This window comes from Euprymna scolopes, chromosome 11 (assembly GCF_053919585.1).
Source record: "Euprymna scolopes isolate OS-2025 chromosome 11, ASM5391958v1, whole genome shotgun sequence".
NCBI classification, from domain to species: domain Eukaryota; kingdom Metazoa; phylum Mollusca; class Cephalopoda; order Sepiida; family Sepiolidae; genus Euprymna; species Euprymna scolopes.
In genome coordinates this window covers 100,076,023-100,095,795 of record NC_136492.1, presented here as the reverse complement: position 1 = coordinate 100,095,795, position 19,773 = coordinate 100,076,023, and the positions used below count along the sequence as shown (strand labels likewise).

Sequence of the window (19,773 nt, the reverse complement as noted above, 5' to 3'; positions counted from 1 at the left end):
ATGAGGAATCAATATTGGTGCTCCAGTAACAGTGGTAAAAGGTGAAAAACCTGATTCATTAGGGGTGCTGCGTATACCTAGTAGGATCACTGGTATCGCTTTCATCCAGGATTCTTTTCGCGCTATTATCGCTGCCTTAAGGGACGATGTGCTCTTTCAATCATCCCATTACTTTGAGGATGATACGAAGTTGTTCTCAATCGGTAAAAACCTACTACCTTGGCCAACTCTTGAAAAATTCGCTCTCAAATTGGCTACCTCTGTCAGTTACAACATGCAATGGAACTCCAAATTGAGATATCCAGACATTGATAAATGCCTCTGCTACCGACTGCGCAGTTATTTCGATCATTGGCTGTACTTCGATCCAGCGAGTTGCATGATCGATACAAGTCAGCAAATATTTGTATGGACTGAGGTAAGGATCTGACTCATTGCGCGTAACGGGCCAACAATATCAATATGTACTGTTTGGAAACGTGCGGATGGTAAATCAAACACCTGGACTGCAGACTTCGTGTGTCTGTGAACTTTAACATTTTAGAGTGGAGGATCACTCTAAAATGTTAAATTTTGTGTTTTTTTTTCAAAATTTCTTCTTTCATATTATTTATGAAGGCTGTTTAAACGTATTAGGATAAAAAACAGTAGATCTTCATTTTTTTTTAGGTGTTAAAAGACGCTGGGTTACATTGTAAAAATTTACCAAAAAGATGTTTGTGAGCAATATAACTCTGATGAAACTGATTTATCCGATTATTACCGACGATTTAAAAAAGCTGGCAATAAAGAATTTCCAACAGAAAAAAGAGGATGAATAAATAAATAAAAATAACTTACCAAACTTTTGAGGAACTTCAGCATACATTTTTGTATGTACATATCCACCGAAAATTCATTTATCATGATTTTATTTTTATTTACGGCAACATTTATGAATTCAAGAGCATTATTGTAAATTAAATGCCCGAAATACTAGACAATTTTGGCAAGGTTGAAAGATTAATGGAATTAATGAACTTATACTTTTACTAAAAATGTACAACTAAAAATTATGTACGATCAATGTATGACTTAATTGCTGCTGCTGATTAAAGCAACTTTGACTTAAGTGATCAATTGGGTCCATCAGCGTCAAATATCCTAAAACTAATAAAAAATAGAACAAATTTACTCAGAAGTTTCAAGAGGTTATTTTTGGCAAATATCTTTATAAGTCCATACCTAAAAAGATATTTACTAAAGAAAACCCCAATTTTTATTAAATATTCTCTCTTACACGACCGATCTACTGAGTCCGTTAGATCAAAAGAAATGTTATTAAAATAAACAATAACACGATTTTAGGCACAGTCACGATTATTTTTGTCAAATTCCTAACGACAGACTTTTTTTCAACCCAGTGTGCCACTTTAAAATTTTTTTAATCTTTGTAAAAAAAAAAAAAATGATAATAAACAAATTTATTTCTTTATTATTGAAATAAAAAAACAAAACGAATTCAGTTAGTCACAATTTTCAGCCGAAAGTTTTTTTGTTTTTTTTGACAAATTAAATTTTATAAGTGACTTTTTCTTTAAAATTTGAATTTTGTAACACAATAACAATGTAACACTAGAAAATCTGGCGCTTCTACAGATTTTGGACGAGATTTTCAGAAATTGTAAAACTGAATTTCCCATGAAAACAATGGTATCTACGTATTCCTTGTATTTTTAAGATGATTATATCCAAAAATTATGAAAATTGATAAGGGAGAAAATTATTTATTAAAGAAAATAAAAAATAGAATTTGATGAAAATGATCTTAAAACACAGGAGAGTTCACCAAGGAGGTAATTAAATTAAACAAAGATGGTGGCATTTTTCACCTGCTAACATGATTAAAATTGTTTTTTTTTAATGATTCAGTAATATTCAGGTAATTTCGACTGTATCATTTGGAAGCTACCATTGTAACTTATTAGAATTGACAAAAAAGTCAGTTGTATTGTAATGCAACTCTGGCTCATTTCTCAAAAAAAAAAAAAAAAAAAAAAAAAGAAAAGTCATTTTTTAAAGTTTTCTCAAACATTTTTTAACAGTTATTATTATTGACTAGTGTTTGTATTTTGTTTTTTTAAATTAAACTTGGAACTATCAAATTTACTTCGATTAAATAAACCCTTAACGACTGAAAATTATTTTTTTCCAATACAGTGTATCAAATTATTGTCTCAATTTTAGGATTTAATTAGACGTACATAAAATAATGTTTAAATTTTAGTCATGCATAATTAGTAAAATCAAAACATGACTAATTTAAAAAAATAAACTTGTTTATTTTTTTTACAAAAATTTTTAACGGAATTGGAAAAAAAAAGAAGATTTTTAATGTGGCACACAGAATTGTAAAAAATAATTGTTTCAGCCTTTAAGAAGTTCATTATGTAAATAAATGTATGCTTATGTAAAAAAAAAAATAATACTTATGTATCTATTCACCTATTCACTTTCTGCTTAATATTTTTTAAAAAATAATTTATTTTTGTAAATACTTTTTATATGAATCTAAAAATATATTTGCCAAAAATAAAAAAAAACTCGGCTGAAACTTGTGAGTAAATTCATTTCATTGTTTATTTTAATAATACCACAACAGATTTTTACAATATTTTGCGCTGACAAATCTAGTAGATCATTCGTCTTGAAGTTGCTTTAAGAGCAAATCAGCAACTTCAAGCATAACTAAATTGTCCAATCGGCTGCTGCTGATTCAAGCAACTTTACACATTGTTTCTATATGACAAACAACAAGAGCAGTCAGTCGTACATTGATTGGGAATAATTTTGGTTGTACATTTTTACTGAAACCCATGAATTTAGGTAAAAATAGCTAAAGTGGATAAATAGGAAAAACTGGTACGAGGGAAACGTAGATGAAAATCTCACAAATTTGTCAAAATCTTGAATTACAATACATAACGTGAGAACATTAAGAAGTTTGTCAAATTAAAGAGAAATTATATCTATATTTAAGAGTAGATAAGGTCTCTCAGGTATCTCGCCCCCATGAGATTCCACTCATTTTAGGTGATTACATGTTAACACCCTGAAAAATATTTAAAAATTTAAAGTGGGTGGTTAGTTTAACATATAAATTAAACGTAAAGCGATTTGCATTTTGGGGCCATTCTAACTTTTTAGGGGAGTTAACTAATTTTTTTTTTTATCTTTAACTCGATTTCTGACTGGCAAACTCATAAAACCACGCAAAATTGCCTTAAAAATACAAGGCACAGAATTTATCTCCCATAGCAAAGAAAGCAATGGTTAATATGTAGCATCAAAGTTTACCATTCAAATAGTCCCAAAACATTATAATAACCCGAAAGTGGGGGATTATTTTATGTTAAATTAAGTAGCACTCTTTATGCTCGCCACGGCCTGCTACTAATCACAATCAAGTGTTTCTTGTTTTTTCATTCTCTGAATATTTTAAAAAATAAAAACAATCTTTTTATTATTAAAATATTTGTCAATTTTATAATATTTTTTCTCTTTGGTTTATTTAAATATATTGATATTTATATATCAAATATTTACGTACAAAATCAAGAGTGCAAAAGAAGAATTTATTTTACTTTTTTTTTAATTCTTAGTCTGTTACAAATGAAGATGTTACACAAGAAGAATTGGGCGGAGCAAAAACACACACAACCGTATCTGGTAAGATATATTGTTTTTTCTTGTGCATTTATAGAACTTCATTGAAATTTCCTTCATTAAAAAAAAAATCTTAACAATATTTGTTACTATTATCAGCTTTTGTGCGAACAACTAATAGCAGTTTTTAAGTCTATTTCATAAGTTTCAAGAATGAAAAATTAAATGTGTCTCCATTAAAATAAGAGACTAAATAAAGTTAAGATGTTGACAATTTAAAATTTCTTTTTGAAAAAAGTTCTGTTGACTTTAAATTATCACGCATCATAAAATCTTTTTTATTCCTCAAAAGAAAAAGTAAATTATTTTAGTTTTCAGTTGCCTTCTGGTAAAAACAAAGGTACTTGTACAGTTTAATCAAGACATTAAAAAATATCGAAAAAAAAGGTTATATTGTACATATCCGTTTTGAATTGAAGATCTCTGAAAAAAAATTTCACTTAATTTGATCGAGTAGTTTTTTTTTTACGGCAGAAAAACATGTTTTTATGAGAGCACGTTGAAGGCAGACGTCTTGGAATATTTTAATTTTTGTTTGGAGTTTAGAACACACCACAAGGAGATAACTCCAGTTAAAGCGCCAACACTCCCTCCCCATCTTTAATACTAGCTTTTCTTCCTAAGAATCGAACCTTTTGCTCGGTATCATAACAAATTATTTTTTCGCTGTAAAACGAAAACTACTTGATGAAATTAAGTGAAATTTTTTTTCGGAAAACTTAATTCCATAACGGATACGTACAATTTAAAAACTTTTTTCGATATTTTCATTTTTTTAATGTCTTGATTAAACTGTACAAGTACCAAAAAAAAATTATTCTGTAAGATTTTACACTTTAATATTAACTGAAAAATATCTTTTGCGCTTTAAAAATATGCCAATTAAATTAGTATTTAATTCATTGTAGGATTATAGGCTTAGAATGGGTTCAAAATTGTGTATTATGACACACTTACAATAAGTATCCAGATTCAACATTTGAATTTCATTATATTTAAAACCTTTTAATGTGAGTATATCCACCTTTCCAAAAACAGTGATACCAATTTTGGTACTTGTATAGTTTAATCAAGACATTAAAAAACGAAAATATCGAAAAAAGTTTATATTTTACGTATCCGTTATGGAACAAAGTCCTCTGAAAAAATTCACTTAATTTCATCAAGTAGTTTTTTTTTTTTTTTTTTTTTTTTTACAGCGAAAAAAACCCCCCAATTTGTTATGATACTGAGCAAAAGGTTCGATTTTTAGAAAGAAAAGCTAGTATTAAAGATCGGGAGGGAATGTCGGTGCTTTACATTGAGTTATCTCCCCGTGGCATGTTCTAAAAATTCCATAATGGCTGACTTCAATGTGCTCTCATAAAAACGTGTTTTTCCGCTGTAAAAAAAAAACAAGCAAAAAAACTACTCAATCAAATCAAATGGATTTTTTTTCGAAGATCTTCAGTCCAAAACCGATACATACAACATAAGCTTTTTTTGATATTTTCATTTTTGAATGTCTTGATTAAACTGTACAAGTACCCCAATTTTATTTTAGTAGTACAATTAGCCACCAAATTATGACCATTCAATGTTTGTTGGAAATTAAAAAATTTGCTGTTTTGTGTGCTAGTGATCCAGAAGCTAATTTTCATGGTGTATACTAAAAATGCAAACCAGTGAAAATTTTTTACAAGTGTATCATGTCACCTTGTGGGAAATGAAAATTAATTATAATAGAAGAAATAACATTGGCAAAATCTCATTACCTTTCAAAACATACAAAAATGTCCTCTTCTCTGTAAGTTTTTACCAGTTTTTCTACATGGCATTGAAGCACAATTGTTTTATTTTTTTGCTAAATAAATTGAATTAAAAAAAAAAAAAAATTAGCTATCATAAAATATGTTATAAAAAACTGAAATTGAAAAGAATTTCACTACACTAAGTTGTGTAGTTTGTGATATCTACTTACATGAATCTACGGCATCAACTTTTTTTTTTTTTACATAGGCATCACCACTTATCAAGGCCAAGAAGCCACTCGAAGATAAGGGTTAAAGAGTTTACAGTAGAAATTGGACAATATAGTAATCGTTAGTAAAAGAAATTTGGTAAATTTGTTAACTTATATGGAAGGGCTCATCAAAAACTTGTTTATGTTAGACTTGAAGGCAACCATATTGAAGTCAGTTGTGGTCTAAAAATTCCATAATGGCTGACTTCAATGCGCTCTCATAAAAACATGTTTTTCTGCTGTAAAAAAAACAAAAACTACTCAATGAAATGAAATTTTTTTTTTTTGAGATCTTCAGTCCAAAACCAATACGTACAATATAACCTTTTTTTTAAAGGTTAAACTAATAGTTTATTTAGATTCTGGATAATTTTGAAAAAAATAAAATGACTTTGATTGTTAAAATGAACTTGTGCTACACCATTCTACCTGTATGGAGGCTGTTGATAAATAACGACATTAGCATAATTAACAATGCAGAACAATTCATATCATTATTGTATAGAATAAATTAAAATGTTGCCTATCATGTTAATTAACCTTAGTAGTATACTTTTGTCATTGTGCTCTATATTCAGAGTTTTTGCTCATACTTGTATTGTCCCACTGTGAAGTGGTCATAAATCTAAGCAGAAAAATAAGTGGCCATCTTCTACTGTGAATGATATCTATTGTAAACAATTGCTATTTTTAAATTTGAATAAAAAATTTTTTAAAGTCCAGTTTAGTAACATATCTGAAATGGCCACTTTTGAAAGAATGTTGATTTGAAATTCAGCAAAAAATAAGATTATTCCAAAGTCAAACTACTACTGCTACTACTACTACTACTGCTACTACTACTACTACTTGTATTCTGTAAAAAACCTAGTTGAGATGATTTGTAATATTTAATCACTTTCAATTTTCCAAAACTGTGAAAAGAAAAAAAATGAGTGTAATATTGCTTTCTACATAAAACAAATGTCAACTTTTTTCTTTGAAGGTGTTGCCCATCATGCATTTGAGAATGATGTTAGTGCTTTGTTGGAATTACGACATTTCATGAATTTTCTGCCACCGAGCAACCAGAAAGCAGCACCCATTAGAAAATGTGAAGACCCCCCGTAAGTGAATACTTCACATTTTTAATATAAAATAATATGATGTTTCTATATTTTTAGATGAAAAAGTTAAAAAGATTTGATAATTTTTTCTTATTGTAGCAATACCAGAAAACCTATTGTTCAGTGCTGGACAAGGTGCACATTTCTACTTAATCTAACAGTCATAGTTTTTAAATCAGTAATTAATAGATTTCTCCAACGTCCATCAAAATAAAACTTATATGACTGAATTTGCAATAAATTTTTCTTTAAAATGATATTTTCATAATTTTTTTGTGATTTATATATATTCAAAAGAATTGCTGTTTAAATCTGGTTATTAACAACGAAGCATGCCAACATGGGTGCCTGCTAGCAGTAGATGAGTTTTCGCAAGTGCACAGTTGAGGTTTGTTCATGTAAACACTTGATACGGAAGTTTTACCAGTCGATGATGTTTCATATTTTTAGCCAATCAGAGAAAAGAATTATCTTTACCACGGAATTTGAATGAAACACAGTTTTCTCGTCAAAAGTTAGAACATCTCAAAGTTGAGGCCTTGTAGCACAGAGTTAAGTCAAGATAGAAACTTTATTCAAATGGTATTTAATAGCCAATATACTAATTTCTTATGTTTTAAAATTTGAAGAGAATTAGTCGAAATCTTTTTATCTATGCATCAATAGAAATGGTGTCCAGCACTGATAACATGAGATTTTTGTGTGCCATAATGCACACGAAAAAAAATCTCCTGTTGGGAATTCATACCAAAAGTAGGTTCAAACTGGCTTACAGCAATGAAGTATTCATTCTTTCTTTTTTTTTTATTATTTAGAAAACATTATAAAGTTTTGATTATGAAAGAAATAGAATAGTTTTTTTTTTTTTTGATAAATTCTTTGAAAAAAATGACCAACAATGTGTGTTGGTGCTTTTTTTTTTTTAAGGCTAAATCAGAATACTGTTAAATAGCATAAAAAATAACTTTTTCTTTTGTAACAGCATTCATTTCTTCATTTTCCTGCCACACGTAACTTCTCATTATGGCTGTGACGTCACCCACATCTCTAACATGATGGTCTTCTCTAATGTGCTCTTTCTCGTTGTTATGGTCTTTTTCTTTTTCCTTACTGTGATGCCATTTCACTCATGGCTTGGTATTTACATATTGCTGCTATACATGCTCTGCTAGAAACGTACAAAATAGTTACATGTTAAGATAAGTTTTTTAACGTTATTATTTCTGCACAAGCACCAATTTTATTAAATGTTTCTTGGAAAAAATTTTGTATGTTAAAAATATAGTTTTTATTTTTTTTCCAGCTCTATTCTATGTAGCCCTGTTTTATGATTTTCAGATATATGTTCTGGTGTGTGTGTGTGTATATATATATATATATATATAATGTACACCAGAACGTATATCTGAAAATCATAAAACAGGGCTTCATAGGAAAATACAAAAATCTATATTTAAAATATTAATGATGATATTAAAAAAAATATTTTAAACATTATAATTAGACAGAGCTGGAAAAAAATAAAATCTATATTTTTAACATACAAAATTTTTTCCAAAAAGCATTTAATAAAATTGGTATATATATATGAGTAGGTAGTAGTTTGCTTGAAGCATTGTTGGCAAAGGAATATATGGAAGTTTTAAAAGCCAAAAACAATGCGAAGAAAGACCGGAATCATGAAAGTAAAGAAAAGAAAAACAAAAAAGCAAATAGACGGGTATGTTTGAAAAGAGAAATGTCTAACTGTTTATTCGTCTATCATTCCTCACCTCAATGTATAATTATTTTATAACCAAGTTGCTGGTATGTCCGGTGTATATAAAGTCCGTTGCTGGTATGGAACTTTGATTAATTTCGGGAGAGAAAAAACTTCCACATATATATATATATATACACACACACACACTAGACTACGTGTGACCTGTTGGGTCAGTGTATCATATTAGCTATGGAATTAATGTATGAGCATGACACTTGTGACGTAGAGAAAATAGTTTTTTGTGACATAACAGAAACATTTCTATGAAAGTATATTAAAATGAAAAAAGAATAATTTTTATGAGTCGTTCTGTTTATAATTGTTTATTTTTGAAAAAAAAAAAACTTCCAGCCATTGAATTATAAGTGGTTTGCCATACTTATAGGTAAATGTGTACTGAACAGATACCATAATACTTGAAGTTAAATTAAAATTTTGATATATCTTTTTTAAATGAAATTGTTAGTTGAAAGTACAGAATAGTTAAAAACACTCTCCCCGTGTTAAGAATGTCTTTTTAAATAGAAAATGAAAATAAAATTGAACTTTTTTCATTTATTTAAAACCAACATTCATGACCCATTGGGTCAAATATTTAATTTATATGTTAATAATAAGGTCAATAAAACTAATCAAGACAATGTGGAAATGAACGATGTAAAAAAAAAAGCAGAGAGCATTAACAATTGTTTATTTGGATAATTTAAACGCAAAAAAAAATTGGGATGCTGAAAACGTACACAGTAAAACAATAATTTTATTGTCGAGTTGATTATTTATTTCCGCTATTATGGGAAAACGAACAATGTAAAAAAAAAGCAGAAAGTATTAACAATTAATTATTTGGACAATTTAAATGCCAAAAACAATTGGGATGCTGAAAACGTACACAGTAAAACAATAATTTTATTGTTGATTATTTACGCTGTTATGGGAAAATGAATGATGTAAAAAAAAAAGCACAAAGTATTAACAATTGTTTATTTATCATACTCAAAATTTGTCAGAAATGGAAATATATATAAATTTGATATAAAAATTTAATGTAAAATAATCTTAGATTTTAAGGTAATTGTAATGTTTTATGACAGTTAACCAATTTTTTTTCTATGGAAAATAAATCCAGTGTGATGATTATGTGTAGTTTTAAGATGGTTTGTACAATGAAGGGCTTGCCACTTGGACTCAGGGTTTGGGGAAAATATTTACAATACTGCAATTTTTAATGATGGAACATAGTTAAATGTGCTTGAAAACATTATAATTGCAATCTGTACAAAATTTCCTTTAATTTGATATGTTACAAGTCATATTTTGTTTATAATTTCTATAAATCCTGTTGTGGTTGCCATCTGGATTTCTCAGTCGACATCTTGAGATTTTTCATGTTATGATAATGACAAATGATAATGCCCATCAGAATAATACTTCACATAAAGATAAAATTTCATCTATCATTTTTTTTATGATGTTTATATTTCATGTTGCTAAAATTAAACTTAAATATGCTAATTAATCTGTGAGTTACCAATTGAAATGGTTGTAAATACACCCATTTGAACCTTTATGGTGTTGTGATAATATGTTCAAAATTTCATCATAATATCTTAAAAGATCTGAATTTACAACTTTTTCAAGATGGGTTAGTCTGTAAATTGTGTAAATTTCCTACCATTTTCAGTCACAAGCTTATATGCATTTGAATAGGACTGACTTCAGACAAAATGTTGAGTGAACCACACATTTTTTGATACTTTGAATGGGCATAACTCCAGTTCTAATAGGCCGATTTAAAAAAAAACAACTAAAGACCATATTTCTTTGTTATTTTTATAGTTTTTCAATAATGCTTAAGTTGAGTTTCTTGGCTGTAAAGAAAAAAATTTAGTATTGCTACTTATAAATATACATGAAATTAGGGAAAATTTGAGACTATTTATTTCCTAAGTAAAACAAATGTAAGAAACAAAGTTTATTGTATTTTATAAAACAGTTGTTTTATCCGTCCATTCTCTTTTAACAAAATGATCAGCATTTCTTTTTAGTGATGAATCTAAAAAAACAGCTGCTTATGTACTGTACTTTGTTTATTTTGAAGGCATCGTTTAGTACCTGGTTTGGATACAGTTGTGCCATTGGAATCCACTGCAGCTTATGACATGAAAGATGTTATTCTTGGAGTAAGTTATCAGTTTTAGTTATGCATGTGGACATTTTGTTTCTCAAATTGTTCAAATTAGTGATTTAGCTTCTTTTTTTTTTTTTTTTTTTTTTTTTTTACACAGGCATCACCACATTATCAAGGCCAAGAAGCCACTCAAGGATAAGGGTTAAAGAGTGTACAGTAGAAATTAGAAAATATAGTAATCATTAGTAATGAAAATTCAGTAAATTTGTTAACTTATATGGCACAGCTCATCAAGAACTTGTTTATGTTAGACTTGAAGACAACCATATTGTAGTCAGCCGGAAAGCAGGAAAACGGAAGACAATTCCACAGGCGTGCAGTTCTAAGAAAGAAGCTTTGTTCATGGAATCTACGTTTAGGTTTAGGCACAGATAAAGAGTGGGGGGAATTATTGATAGTGTTTTCAGCTAGAGTGTTTTTGTGAAAGTTTGGCGAGGGGGGACCATAGACTGAAGCTCAATCAAACACTTTCCATGAAAATAACGATACATCAGAGACAAACTCGCAACATCTCTTCTGTGAGATAGAGGTTGCAAGGAAGAGAAAAGGACATGTCCTACGAGGCTACGAAGTCTATTTTTAACTTTATCAAGGCAGGACAAGTTCTTTCTAGCTGCTCCTGCCCAGATGTGGCAACAGTATTCCATCCTTGGACGTACCTGGCTCTTATATAGATAGAGAATTGCATCAGCAGTGAGATATCTACGGGATTGATAGAAAGATCCACCATTTTTCCAGCGGCCCTGGCAACAGATTTGATGTACGTGTTCCATTTAAGATCAGGAGTAATTTTCAAGCCCAGAAGCTTGTCAAAACTTGAGGCCTCCTGAAGACGAGAGCCATTCATTTCAATTGATGCCAGATGTGGATCAGAATGTTGATGATGTAAAGAGAGAAGCTTGGTTTTAGATGCATTAAAAGTAACCAGCCACTCCTTTCCCCATTGTACCACGTGCTCAAGATCAGAGGAGAGAGAATCAAAGAGAACTTGGTCGTTTACTGATGTAGATGTGCTACCATAAATGGTAGTGTCATCAGCATAAATGTCTACAAATGATGTAAGGATGTGATTTGGAAGATCATTAATATAGATCAGGAAAAGAGTTGGGCCCAGGATGGACCCCTGAGGGACACCAGCATTAATACTGTGAGCTTCTGATTTTTGTCCCTCAACTACTACTCTTATGAACCTATCAGAAAGAAATGATTTAATAATTGAGAAGACATTTCCAGTTATACCATAGCTAGAGATCTTGTAAAGTAAACCTTTATGCCATACCCTATCAAAGGCCTTAGATATGTCAAGAGCAATTGCCCTAGAAAGGTTGCCTCTGTCTAGAGATTTGCTAATCCTATGAGATATAACTGTAAGCACATCTGCTGTAGATCTAGCAGAACGGAAACCATATTGAGTGTCACTAAGAAGGTTATTTTTGTTGAGATGGTTGATTACTTCTGTATTTAACACAGATTCCAGCAACTTACTCATGACGCACAGGAGACTTCTTGGCCTGTAATGAGAGGGGGATGAGCGATCACCTGAATTCTTAAATACAGGGCATACTGATGAGATTTTCCAGGGTGTTGGGAAGCTATTCTCCTTAAGACAACGTTTAAACAGTTTTGTAATTATGGGCGCTAGTTCTGGTTGAAGTTTTTTGAGTACTATAATTGGAATACCGTCAGGGCCAGTTACTTTACTGGAATCAAGGTTTTTGATTAGCTTGGCAACATCACGTACAGATATATGCATATAACATAGCATGTTTTCTGATACAGGAGGAAATATTGGGGGTTGGCGGCCTTGGTCGCAAAGGGTAGAATTAGATGCAAAGTTCTTGGCAAAGAGTTTGGCTTTGTCTGATGCTGACAAGATTACCTCAGGTTCATTGATAATAGTTGGGATAGAGCACACGCTTCTGTTCAGGATTCTGTTTGCTATTTGCCAAAACTGGTGAGAACCAAGCCGCTGCTCAGCTACTTTGGACTTGACGGATTGAGCATACAACTGTCTTGCGTTCTTTATTACTTTCTTACAATGGTTGCTGGCAGTCCTGAAAGCGGCTTTAGTTTCCATACATCTATTACGTTGGAAGCAGTGGAAAAAGTGATTTCTGTGCGCAATGGCAGCAGCACATTCTGGAGAGAACCATGGCTGGAACTTTTTCGAGGGTATGAAACGGTCTATACCTACAATTAACTATTCTGTCAGGTCTGATACTATAGAGGACACATCCTTTTTAAACATGGAACGCAGAGGTAGATCCAATGTAAATGTACGGAAGCTATCCCAGTCAGCCTTAGTGTATTGATATACTGTACGATGGAGAGGTACGTCTGGGGACTTATTACATTTCATTCTTATCTTAATTCATACAACAGAGTGGTCGGAAGATCCAAGAGGCGACAGAACAGAAACTGAACATAGTTCAGGGCAAGTTGTAACAAAAAGGTCTAGTAGAGTCGCATACTGGCTGTCATTGTCGGGCGCACACGGGTGGGTTTTTGAACAATCTGAGTGAGGTCATAAGCAATGGAGAAATCATGACAGAACCTCCCCTTATCATCGGTCTTGTTTGAGTGGGTCAACCATTCGACGTTGTGAGCATTGAAGTCTTCACATACGTGAATGTTAGCTGAAGGATAAGCAGATAGAACTTGGTCAATTTTCTCAGATATGCTTTTAAAGATAGTAACTCCGCTGTTGTGGGGGCGATAGAGAGTAAATATAAATGCAGTAGTGTGAGCTAATGCAACCCGGAAGCATATATAGGGTAAGTTAGTATCTTCTCTGGAGATGTCCCTACCACATGGAAAGCCATCTTTAATATAGGCACATATTCCATGCCCATGGCGATCTTGGGGGTCAGATTTAGAAGTTAAGTTAGAGTATCCTTTAATTGTGAACTCTTCTAGGGAAATAGCCTGTCCAATGCCAGTTTCGCTTAAAAATAAAAGGTCTGGTTTAGTCTCCTGTAATTGTGTTTCAACCTCTGGAAGGTTAGAACGTAGACCCCTGATGTTGGAGAAGGAGACATGGTAGTGGGGGTCTACGTTGGAAGTTGGAGAACCGGGTTTAATCATGTATTTTTTCTTGAAACTTGTCATGATGGAATTTTGGAATTTGTGGACTAGGTCGTCAGATTTACATAGAGCAGGACAGAGAGGGGAAACTAAGAGAGAAAAAGAAATGAAAGATTTTTTTTTTTTTTTGTAGAACATGATAAGGTAAAGCTGTAACAATTACCCACTAATATGGCATCGAGAGACCACACCAGAAGCTACTGCATGGTCCAGAATCCATTCAACAAATAACAATACAGCAGCCCCAGTACTTTGCACCTGCTGATAGGACAGCCTCCTTAGTGGTTAATCCAAGGTTCGGGTCTCTGACTATCAGGCGGATAACGTCAGCCCAGATAAAACGTTTACCTCCAGCACCCTTATTAGTGACATGGCTACAAGGATAGACATAGAAACAGAAAATTTCCGCCATCTCTGCCAACTGTTCGCGCAAAATACTGCCAACCTAGAAAACAGCTTTTTCTTCTCCCTTTGTCAGAAAAATCACTCATTAAAAAATGAGGACTGAGAGATAAATAAGGAGAAGCGAGAGTAACGGGAGCTGCCGATAACGCATCCACAATGCATTTTCTACTCTCCATTAAAAAAAAATAATAAAAAATAAAAACTATTAAGTATTATACTTAATAAAAGTCCAACGGACGTGTTTAAGGGAAAGTATGGTGATAGATTCCCCTCTCACGAACTAAAAATGAGTACAATTACGTAATCTATTTTTGCAATAAACTTGGTAGATAAATAAACATTTATGGACGAGAAAAAAGCTAGCATTTAATAAAACAGAAATACATAAATTAAATACTGAAATAAAATGTAGTTATTAATATTTGAATCTAAAAATAAAAAGTATGATTAATATAGAAGTCACTTATCTCGAAAAAACACTTCTGTCTCCAAAATGCAAACTTTAGAAAAGAATTTAAGTTTTAATAACAGCGTTCAAAAGACTTTCTTTTTTTTTTTTTAAATTAACCGTTAAAAGAAAAGCGTGATCTTATTCTGGACTTTTGCTAGTCACGTTTTAAGAAACTTGCAATATAAAAGAAAAGCGGAGGGTTCTTCCGAAAGTTAGTTGGTAACGTTTTTCTCGTTTAGTAATTTTAATGCATTCTACAACTTTCTTCAAGAATACAACTAATCAATTATTAATCAATGATCAAAAAAAAAAAAAAATCAATTTGTTTCCTCCTTCCCAACCTGTTGACAAAGTTGTTTTGACAAATGATAATGATAGAGTGATACCATTACTCACTCTTATGAAACGATAATCGCAAAAAGTATCAATTCATGATTTTCATTTTCTCAACCTCTTTTATCTTTACTTGTGTCATTTGATTTGTCTGTGTTGCGATAAACATAAGCAGAAAGAATTCTCGGTGCTTGTTCAGAATTTCCTCTATATGAAAAAACAAAAATGAAGAAAAATCTGTATGACGTATACACGTGTGACAAAAAGAAAATGTATTTAAAAAATCACGTAAATTGATTAAGTAGTTTTATTTTTAAATAAGAAAATCAAATTTTATCGCTAAGTAAGGAGTGACTGTTCCGTGCACCAGTTTGAAAACTGTCTCAATGAACAAGAGAGATAACTCCAAATAATTCAAACTACAAGATTTTTCTTTTCAGCCTTGTAATGCCTACAAATTCCCATTAATCATTTAAAAATTATTTTATTTAGTTTATATAAAATTTGGATTATGATATTTTCTTTCTGTCAGGGGTATGTACATATATAGATTTTTTTTTTTATTAATGGTTGGTTTTTAATATGGTGCCAACTCTGGACAAACGTTAAATTCTCTAATATTCTATGGTTGTGCTGATTTTGATTCAAGATCTTTAGTATTTCCTCTGACCAACCTGCAATTTTAGTTAAGTAGAAAACAACCAGGTTGAATTATCAAAACAAATGTGCTATTTGTAGGTTGTTACGAATCATATCCACAAAGCATTTCTTTTGATTTCAGTATATTCAATCCAAGTATATTACCGCTAATGTTTCTGTAGGACATGATAAAAGCAACCGATATTCCCAAACATTAACAACTTATCCTGTACTAAGTGTGAAGTCTTGTGCCTACCCTCTTCCCTAATTTTTGTAGAGAATGAAATGTGTCAATGTTTTATATGAATCATATATTCAAAAGTAAAAAAATAAACACATTTGTGCTGAAAATAGTATGATCTTCTCATAATTAATTATAGCATTTAAGACTTTTATTATTTTAAGTTAAATAGACATGATTTTGATTTCTCTTTAACCTGTTTACAATTTAATGGTGTGAAATGTCACTCTTCTTCTGATAATTACAGTAATAAAAAGTATATGTTGCTATCGGAATGAACTTATATTTCATTGTCTTCTTTTCACCTTTCTTTTCTAAATGAAAATATTGAATTCATCCTTCTGTTATATTCTCATATGGTTTTGCATCATAAGTCATTCACATTCTGTCTTGTTTCTTTTTCCATAAAACATGTTAATTGGTGAAGCGTACACTATAACAAAATTTAATAAATTGAAAATAATTAACTTTAAGTTACTTATATGATCCTGCAAAAGGTATATTGTTTGAAGTAGCTAAGTGATCTTGGTTTAGTTTGGGTAATAATCTGGCAAGTTGCTGTATTGAATGAGTGTTAGTCTTCGCAGCTGGTGTTCCTAGTGTGAGGCTTGCGTACCTTTCAACGTTTCTCCCAAGTGGTGTCACCAGTTGGTACTTTTATGGCTTAACTAGCCAATCAAAAACTCGGATCTACTCATGTTCATTACATCACCTCTCCCAGAGCAAATTTTCCCATGAAATTTAGCTTTAATATTTTCTCTTTTTAAAGTCTGCACATAATTTATTAATCTTTTTCCTAAGTCTGTTCTTACTTAATCCTTGCTGTGGTGACATTTGACATATTTCTGGTCTTGAGTTTAAGGATACCTCCATTGGAGAATGCTGACTTATCGGTACAGGAATTTCAAATAAGTCATAAAGGACTTTCATTGGAATCTCTTCGGTATTTTCTGTGACCTCTGTAGTGTGCCAAGGTCCCAACTGATGTCTTTTGCATGGAACTTTGTTTCCTTTTATGTCGTATATGGCCTGTCCAATTCTTTTGGTTACTATTCCTTCTTCCCAAAGCATTCTTCTAGCCCTAAAGTTTTTGAAAAACATTTTATCTATCAAATAAAGAGCATATTTTTCTTGCAAACATTAACTTTGCTGACGATAAACTTGACATCGTATTCAGGTTTGGCGTGATTCTGTAAATTGTCAAAAAATTCTGAATATTTCTATCATTTGTGTCCACATTTTGATTCTTCTTCAGTGCTCGTTTAAACATGTCCACAATTGTTTTTTTTTTTTTTGCTATTCTGTCTGATCTTTGATGGCAAACTGGCATTGTCATGTGTTTAATAGATAATGATTTGCAGAAATCTGTTAAATTCTTCTCCTGTGAAATGGGTTCCATTGTCGTTGACTACAAAAGTTTCGGGATTACAAAATGTCTAAAAATTTTGTTAAGTTACCTGCACTTAACAATTTCCAGCCACTTTGTGAAACTGTTCACAATGACCAAGTAATACAATTCATTTATGGGCCCTGCATAGTCGATATGTAATCGAGTCCATGAGACATCTGTAAAGCAAGCCAACTGGCAGCAAAGGGATCCCTTTGCTGCCAGTTGGCTTGCTTTACAGTGTCTCACCAAATTTTCTATGTCTTGGTCCATCCTCGGCCAATAAGTGTAACTTCTCATTAACTATTTAATTTGTGAAATCCCTGGATGGCCCGTGTGAAATTTTTGAGTATTCTCTTTTGTAGAGCAGCTAGCATTACTACTTTATTTGCATATAGTAATATCTGGTTGCATATAGAAAAGAGTGACACACACCCTTTTTATTTTTTTCATTCAACCAGACTTGCTTTTTCATTTTTCTACGTCGACATTCGATTGCGACTTTGTTTTCACTTATCTTTGTTTTTGTCAGACAAAGGAAACTTTTTTGGCCTACATGCCCACAATTTAAGCATATTTTATCCTTAAAGAAACAGTCCTTTTTATATACTTTCCACTACACACATTGCATATAACATTTTTCTTTATTTGGATTCAGCTTTTGTCTTACAGTCTGTATCCGTGATATCTTCAATCCGATTATCTTTTTTTAATATTTATTACATGCTAACATTCCGCTCTTACTTTTTGCAGCATAACATTTGGGTCCTGTTCCATAATACTTGGTCTAATTTCTTTGTGTTGTTAGATCTTGTACAAAAATTAGACATTTGAACATGTAGTTCGAGAATTCTGATAATTTAATTGCTTCACAGTATGTGTTAATCATACCTGCATACGTGACAAAATAATCGTCCTCCTATTTTACGATATTCAAACACTTCTATCGCATATGAAACAGATTATCTCTTTTATCAAAAATTTTCGACAAAGCTTCTATTGTTTCATTAATTCGCATATTTAGTATTTTCTTCTGTTCTCAACTTTTATACCAATAATGTGAATTTTTCTTTGTCAGACCATTATTTGCACATTTTTGTAAATATGGTTTCAAACTTACAAAAAAAACTGGAAATGTTGAATCAATATTCGGGTTATATTTAAATTCTGAGAGTGAATTTAAAATTCCTTAAGACAAAGAAATTCTGATTTTGTGATCTTCCAAAAGTGATATTTTTTTTTTCTGTTGTTCAATAACTTTTTTAATCTTTCTTTTTCTTTTGGTTATGTGTTGTTGTTGGAATTGCTGTTGTAAAGTGGTTTGTAGCACTTTAGTTAATTCTGAAATCTGTTCCTTTTTTTTTTTCACCTATCCATGAGAACAAAGTATTACTCCAATTTGTGTAGACTTTTCTAAGTACGAACAAGAGGAAGGGGCAAGTTATTACATCCTGTAAGAATTGAATTAAAAAATATTTTTTTATGTTCCTTGTTAAGTTTAAGAAAAAAAAAAAAACTGAGGAGACAAAAATTTACTTACTTTCTGTAAGTAACGATAAATCTTTCTAACTCTCTTTGTTAGTTTGTTTTTTAACTTGCAAGGTCATTTTAATTAGTTCATCATTAGACATTTTTTTTCTAAACTTGTGAGTTTGTTTCAAATCCTAAGTCCCACGAAAGGTATATATATATATATAATGTCTTATATCCTTTGAATTCTTGTTCTCTCTGGGAATCAATAATATTGAAATTCAAAATATTTGACAGTTAAAAGCGTGTTTCTTCATTTGCTGTTTAATTTTTAATTTTTCTTTCATATGTGTATATGTACTGTGTGCATGTGTGTACGTGCATACTTATATGTATATGTATTTAAAATTGACGTGGCACCTTCTCATTGGGTATACCTCCTCCTCCTCCTTCCGTTTCCCTTTTCCCATGTATGCTCATCACTTTCACTACGCTGTGAAGACTGAAATTTATGTACTTGTAAAAAAAGTTTTTAAAAAATTTTTTCATAATATTATTTTGTATTCCTGCATGTCACCAATAGAAAACGAATACAGAAAAGTTATAAGCTTTTATACTTTTCGTATGTTATTTATACATTTTCACACACACACACACACACACACACATTTTTAAATTCTGAAAAAACAATATATAGAGGCATATATTCGATTTAAGAATTTATTGCTTGACAAAGGAATATATAGATATATAGAAAGGGTTATTTTAATTTCCTTAATCCATGGATTTTCAACAATGGCTCATATCAGAGGAAATGAAATGCAGTTAGCAAAATGTTCAGCTGCGAATGGACGCTATTTTGCTTTTCAGCACAATTATTGAAAATAGTTTTTGAGTGGTTGTGGATAATTATATGGAGAAAATTATACGAAAATATATATTGTTTAAAGTAGTTAAGGTCTTGCTTCATGTACTAATATTCATTACATCAGTTACAATA

The 19,773-nt window shown here is 31.1% G+C and overlaps 1 protein-coding gene across 1 annotated transcript in view; it reads left to right on the top strand.

The window, feature by feature from the left end:
• Nucleotides 1-19,773, top strand: part of LOC145287984 (propionyl-CoA carboxylase beta chain, mitochondrial-like) — an 84,568-nt gene that overhangs the window by 51,158 nt on the left and 13,637 nt on the right. The window contains exons 9-11 of the mRNA XM_080135980.1: nt 3,642-3,708; nt 6,693-6,813; nt 10,674-10,755. Of these exons, the coding sequence (XP_079992106.1) occupies nt 3,642-3,708; nt 6,693-6,813; nt 10,674-10,755 (270 nt within the window). The remainder of the gene's footprint in view (nt 1-3,641; nt 3,709-6,692; nt 6,814-10,673; nt 10,756-19,773) is intronic.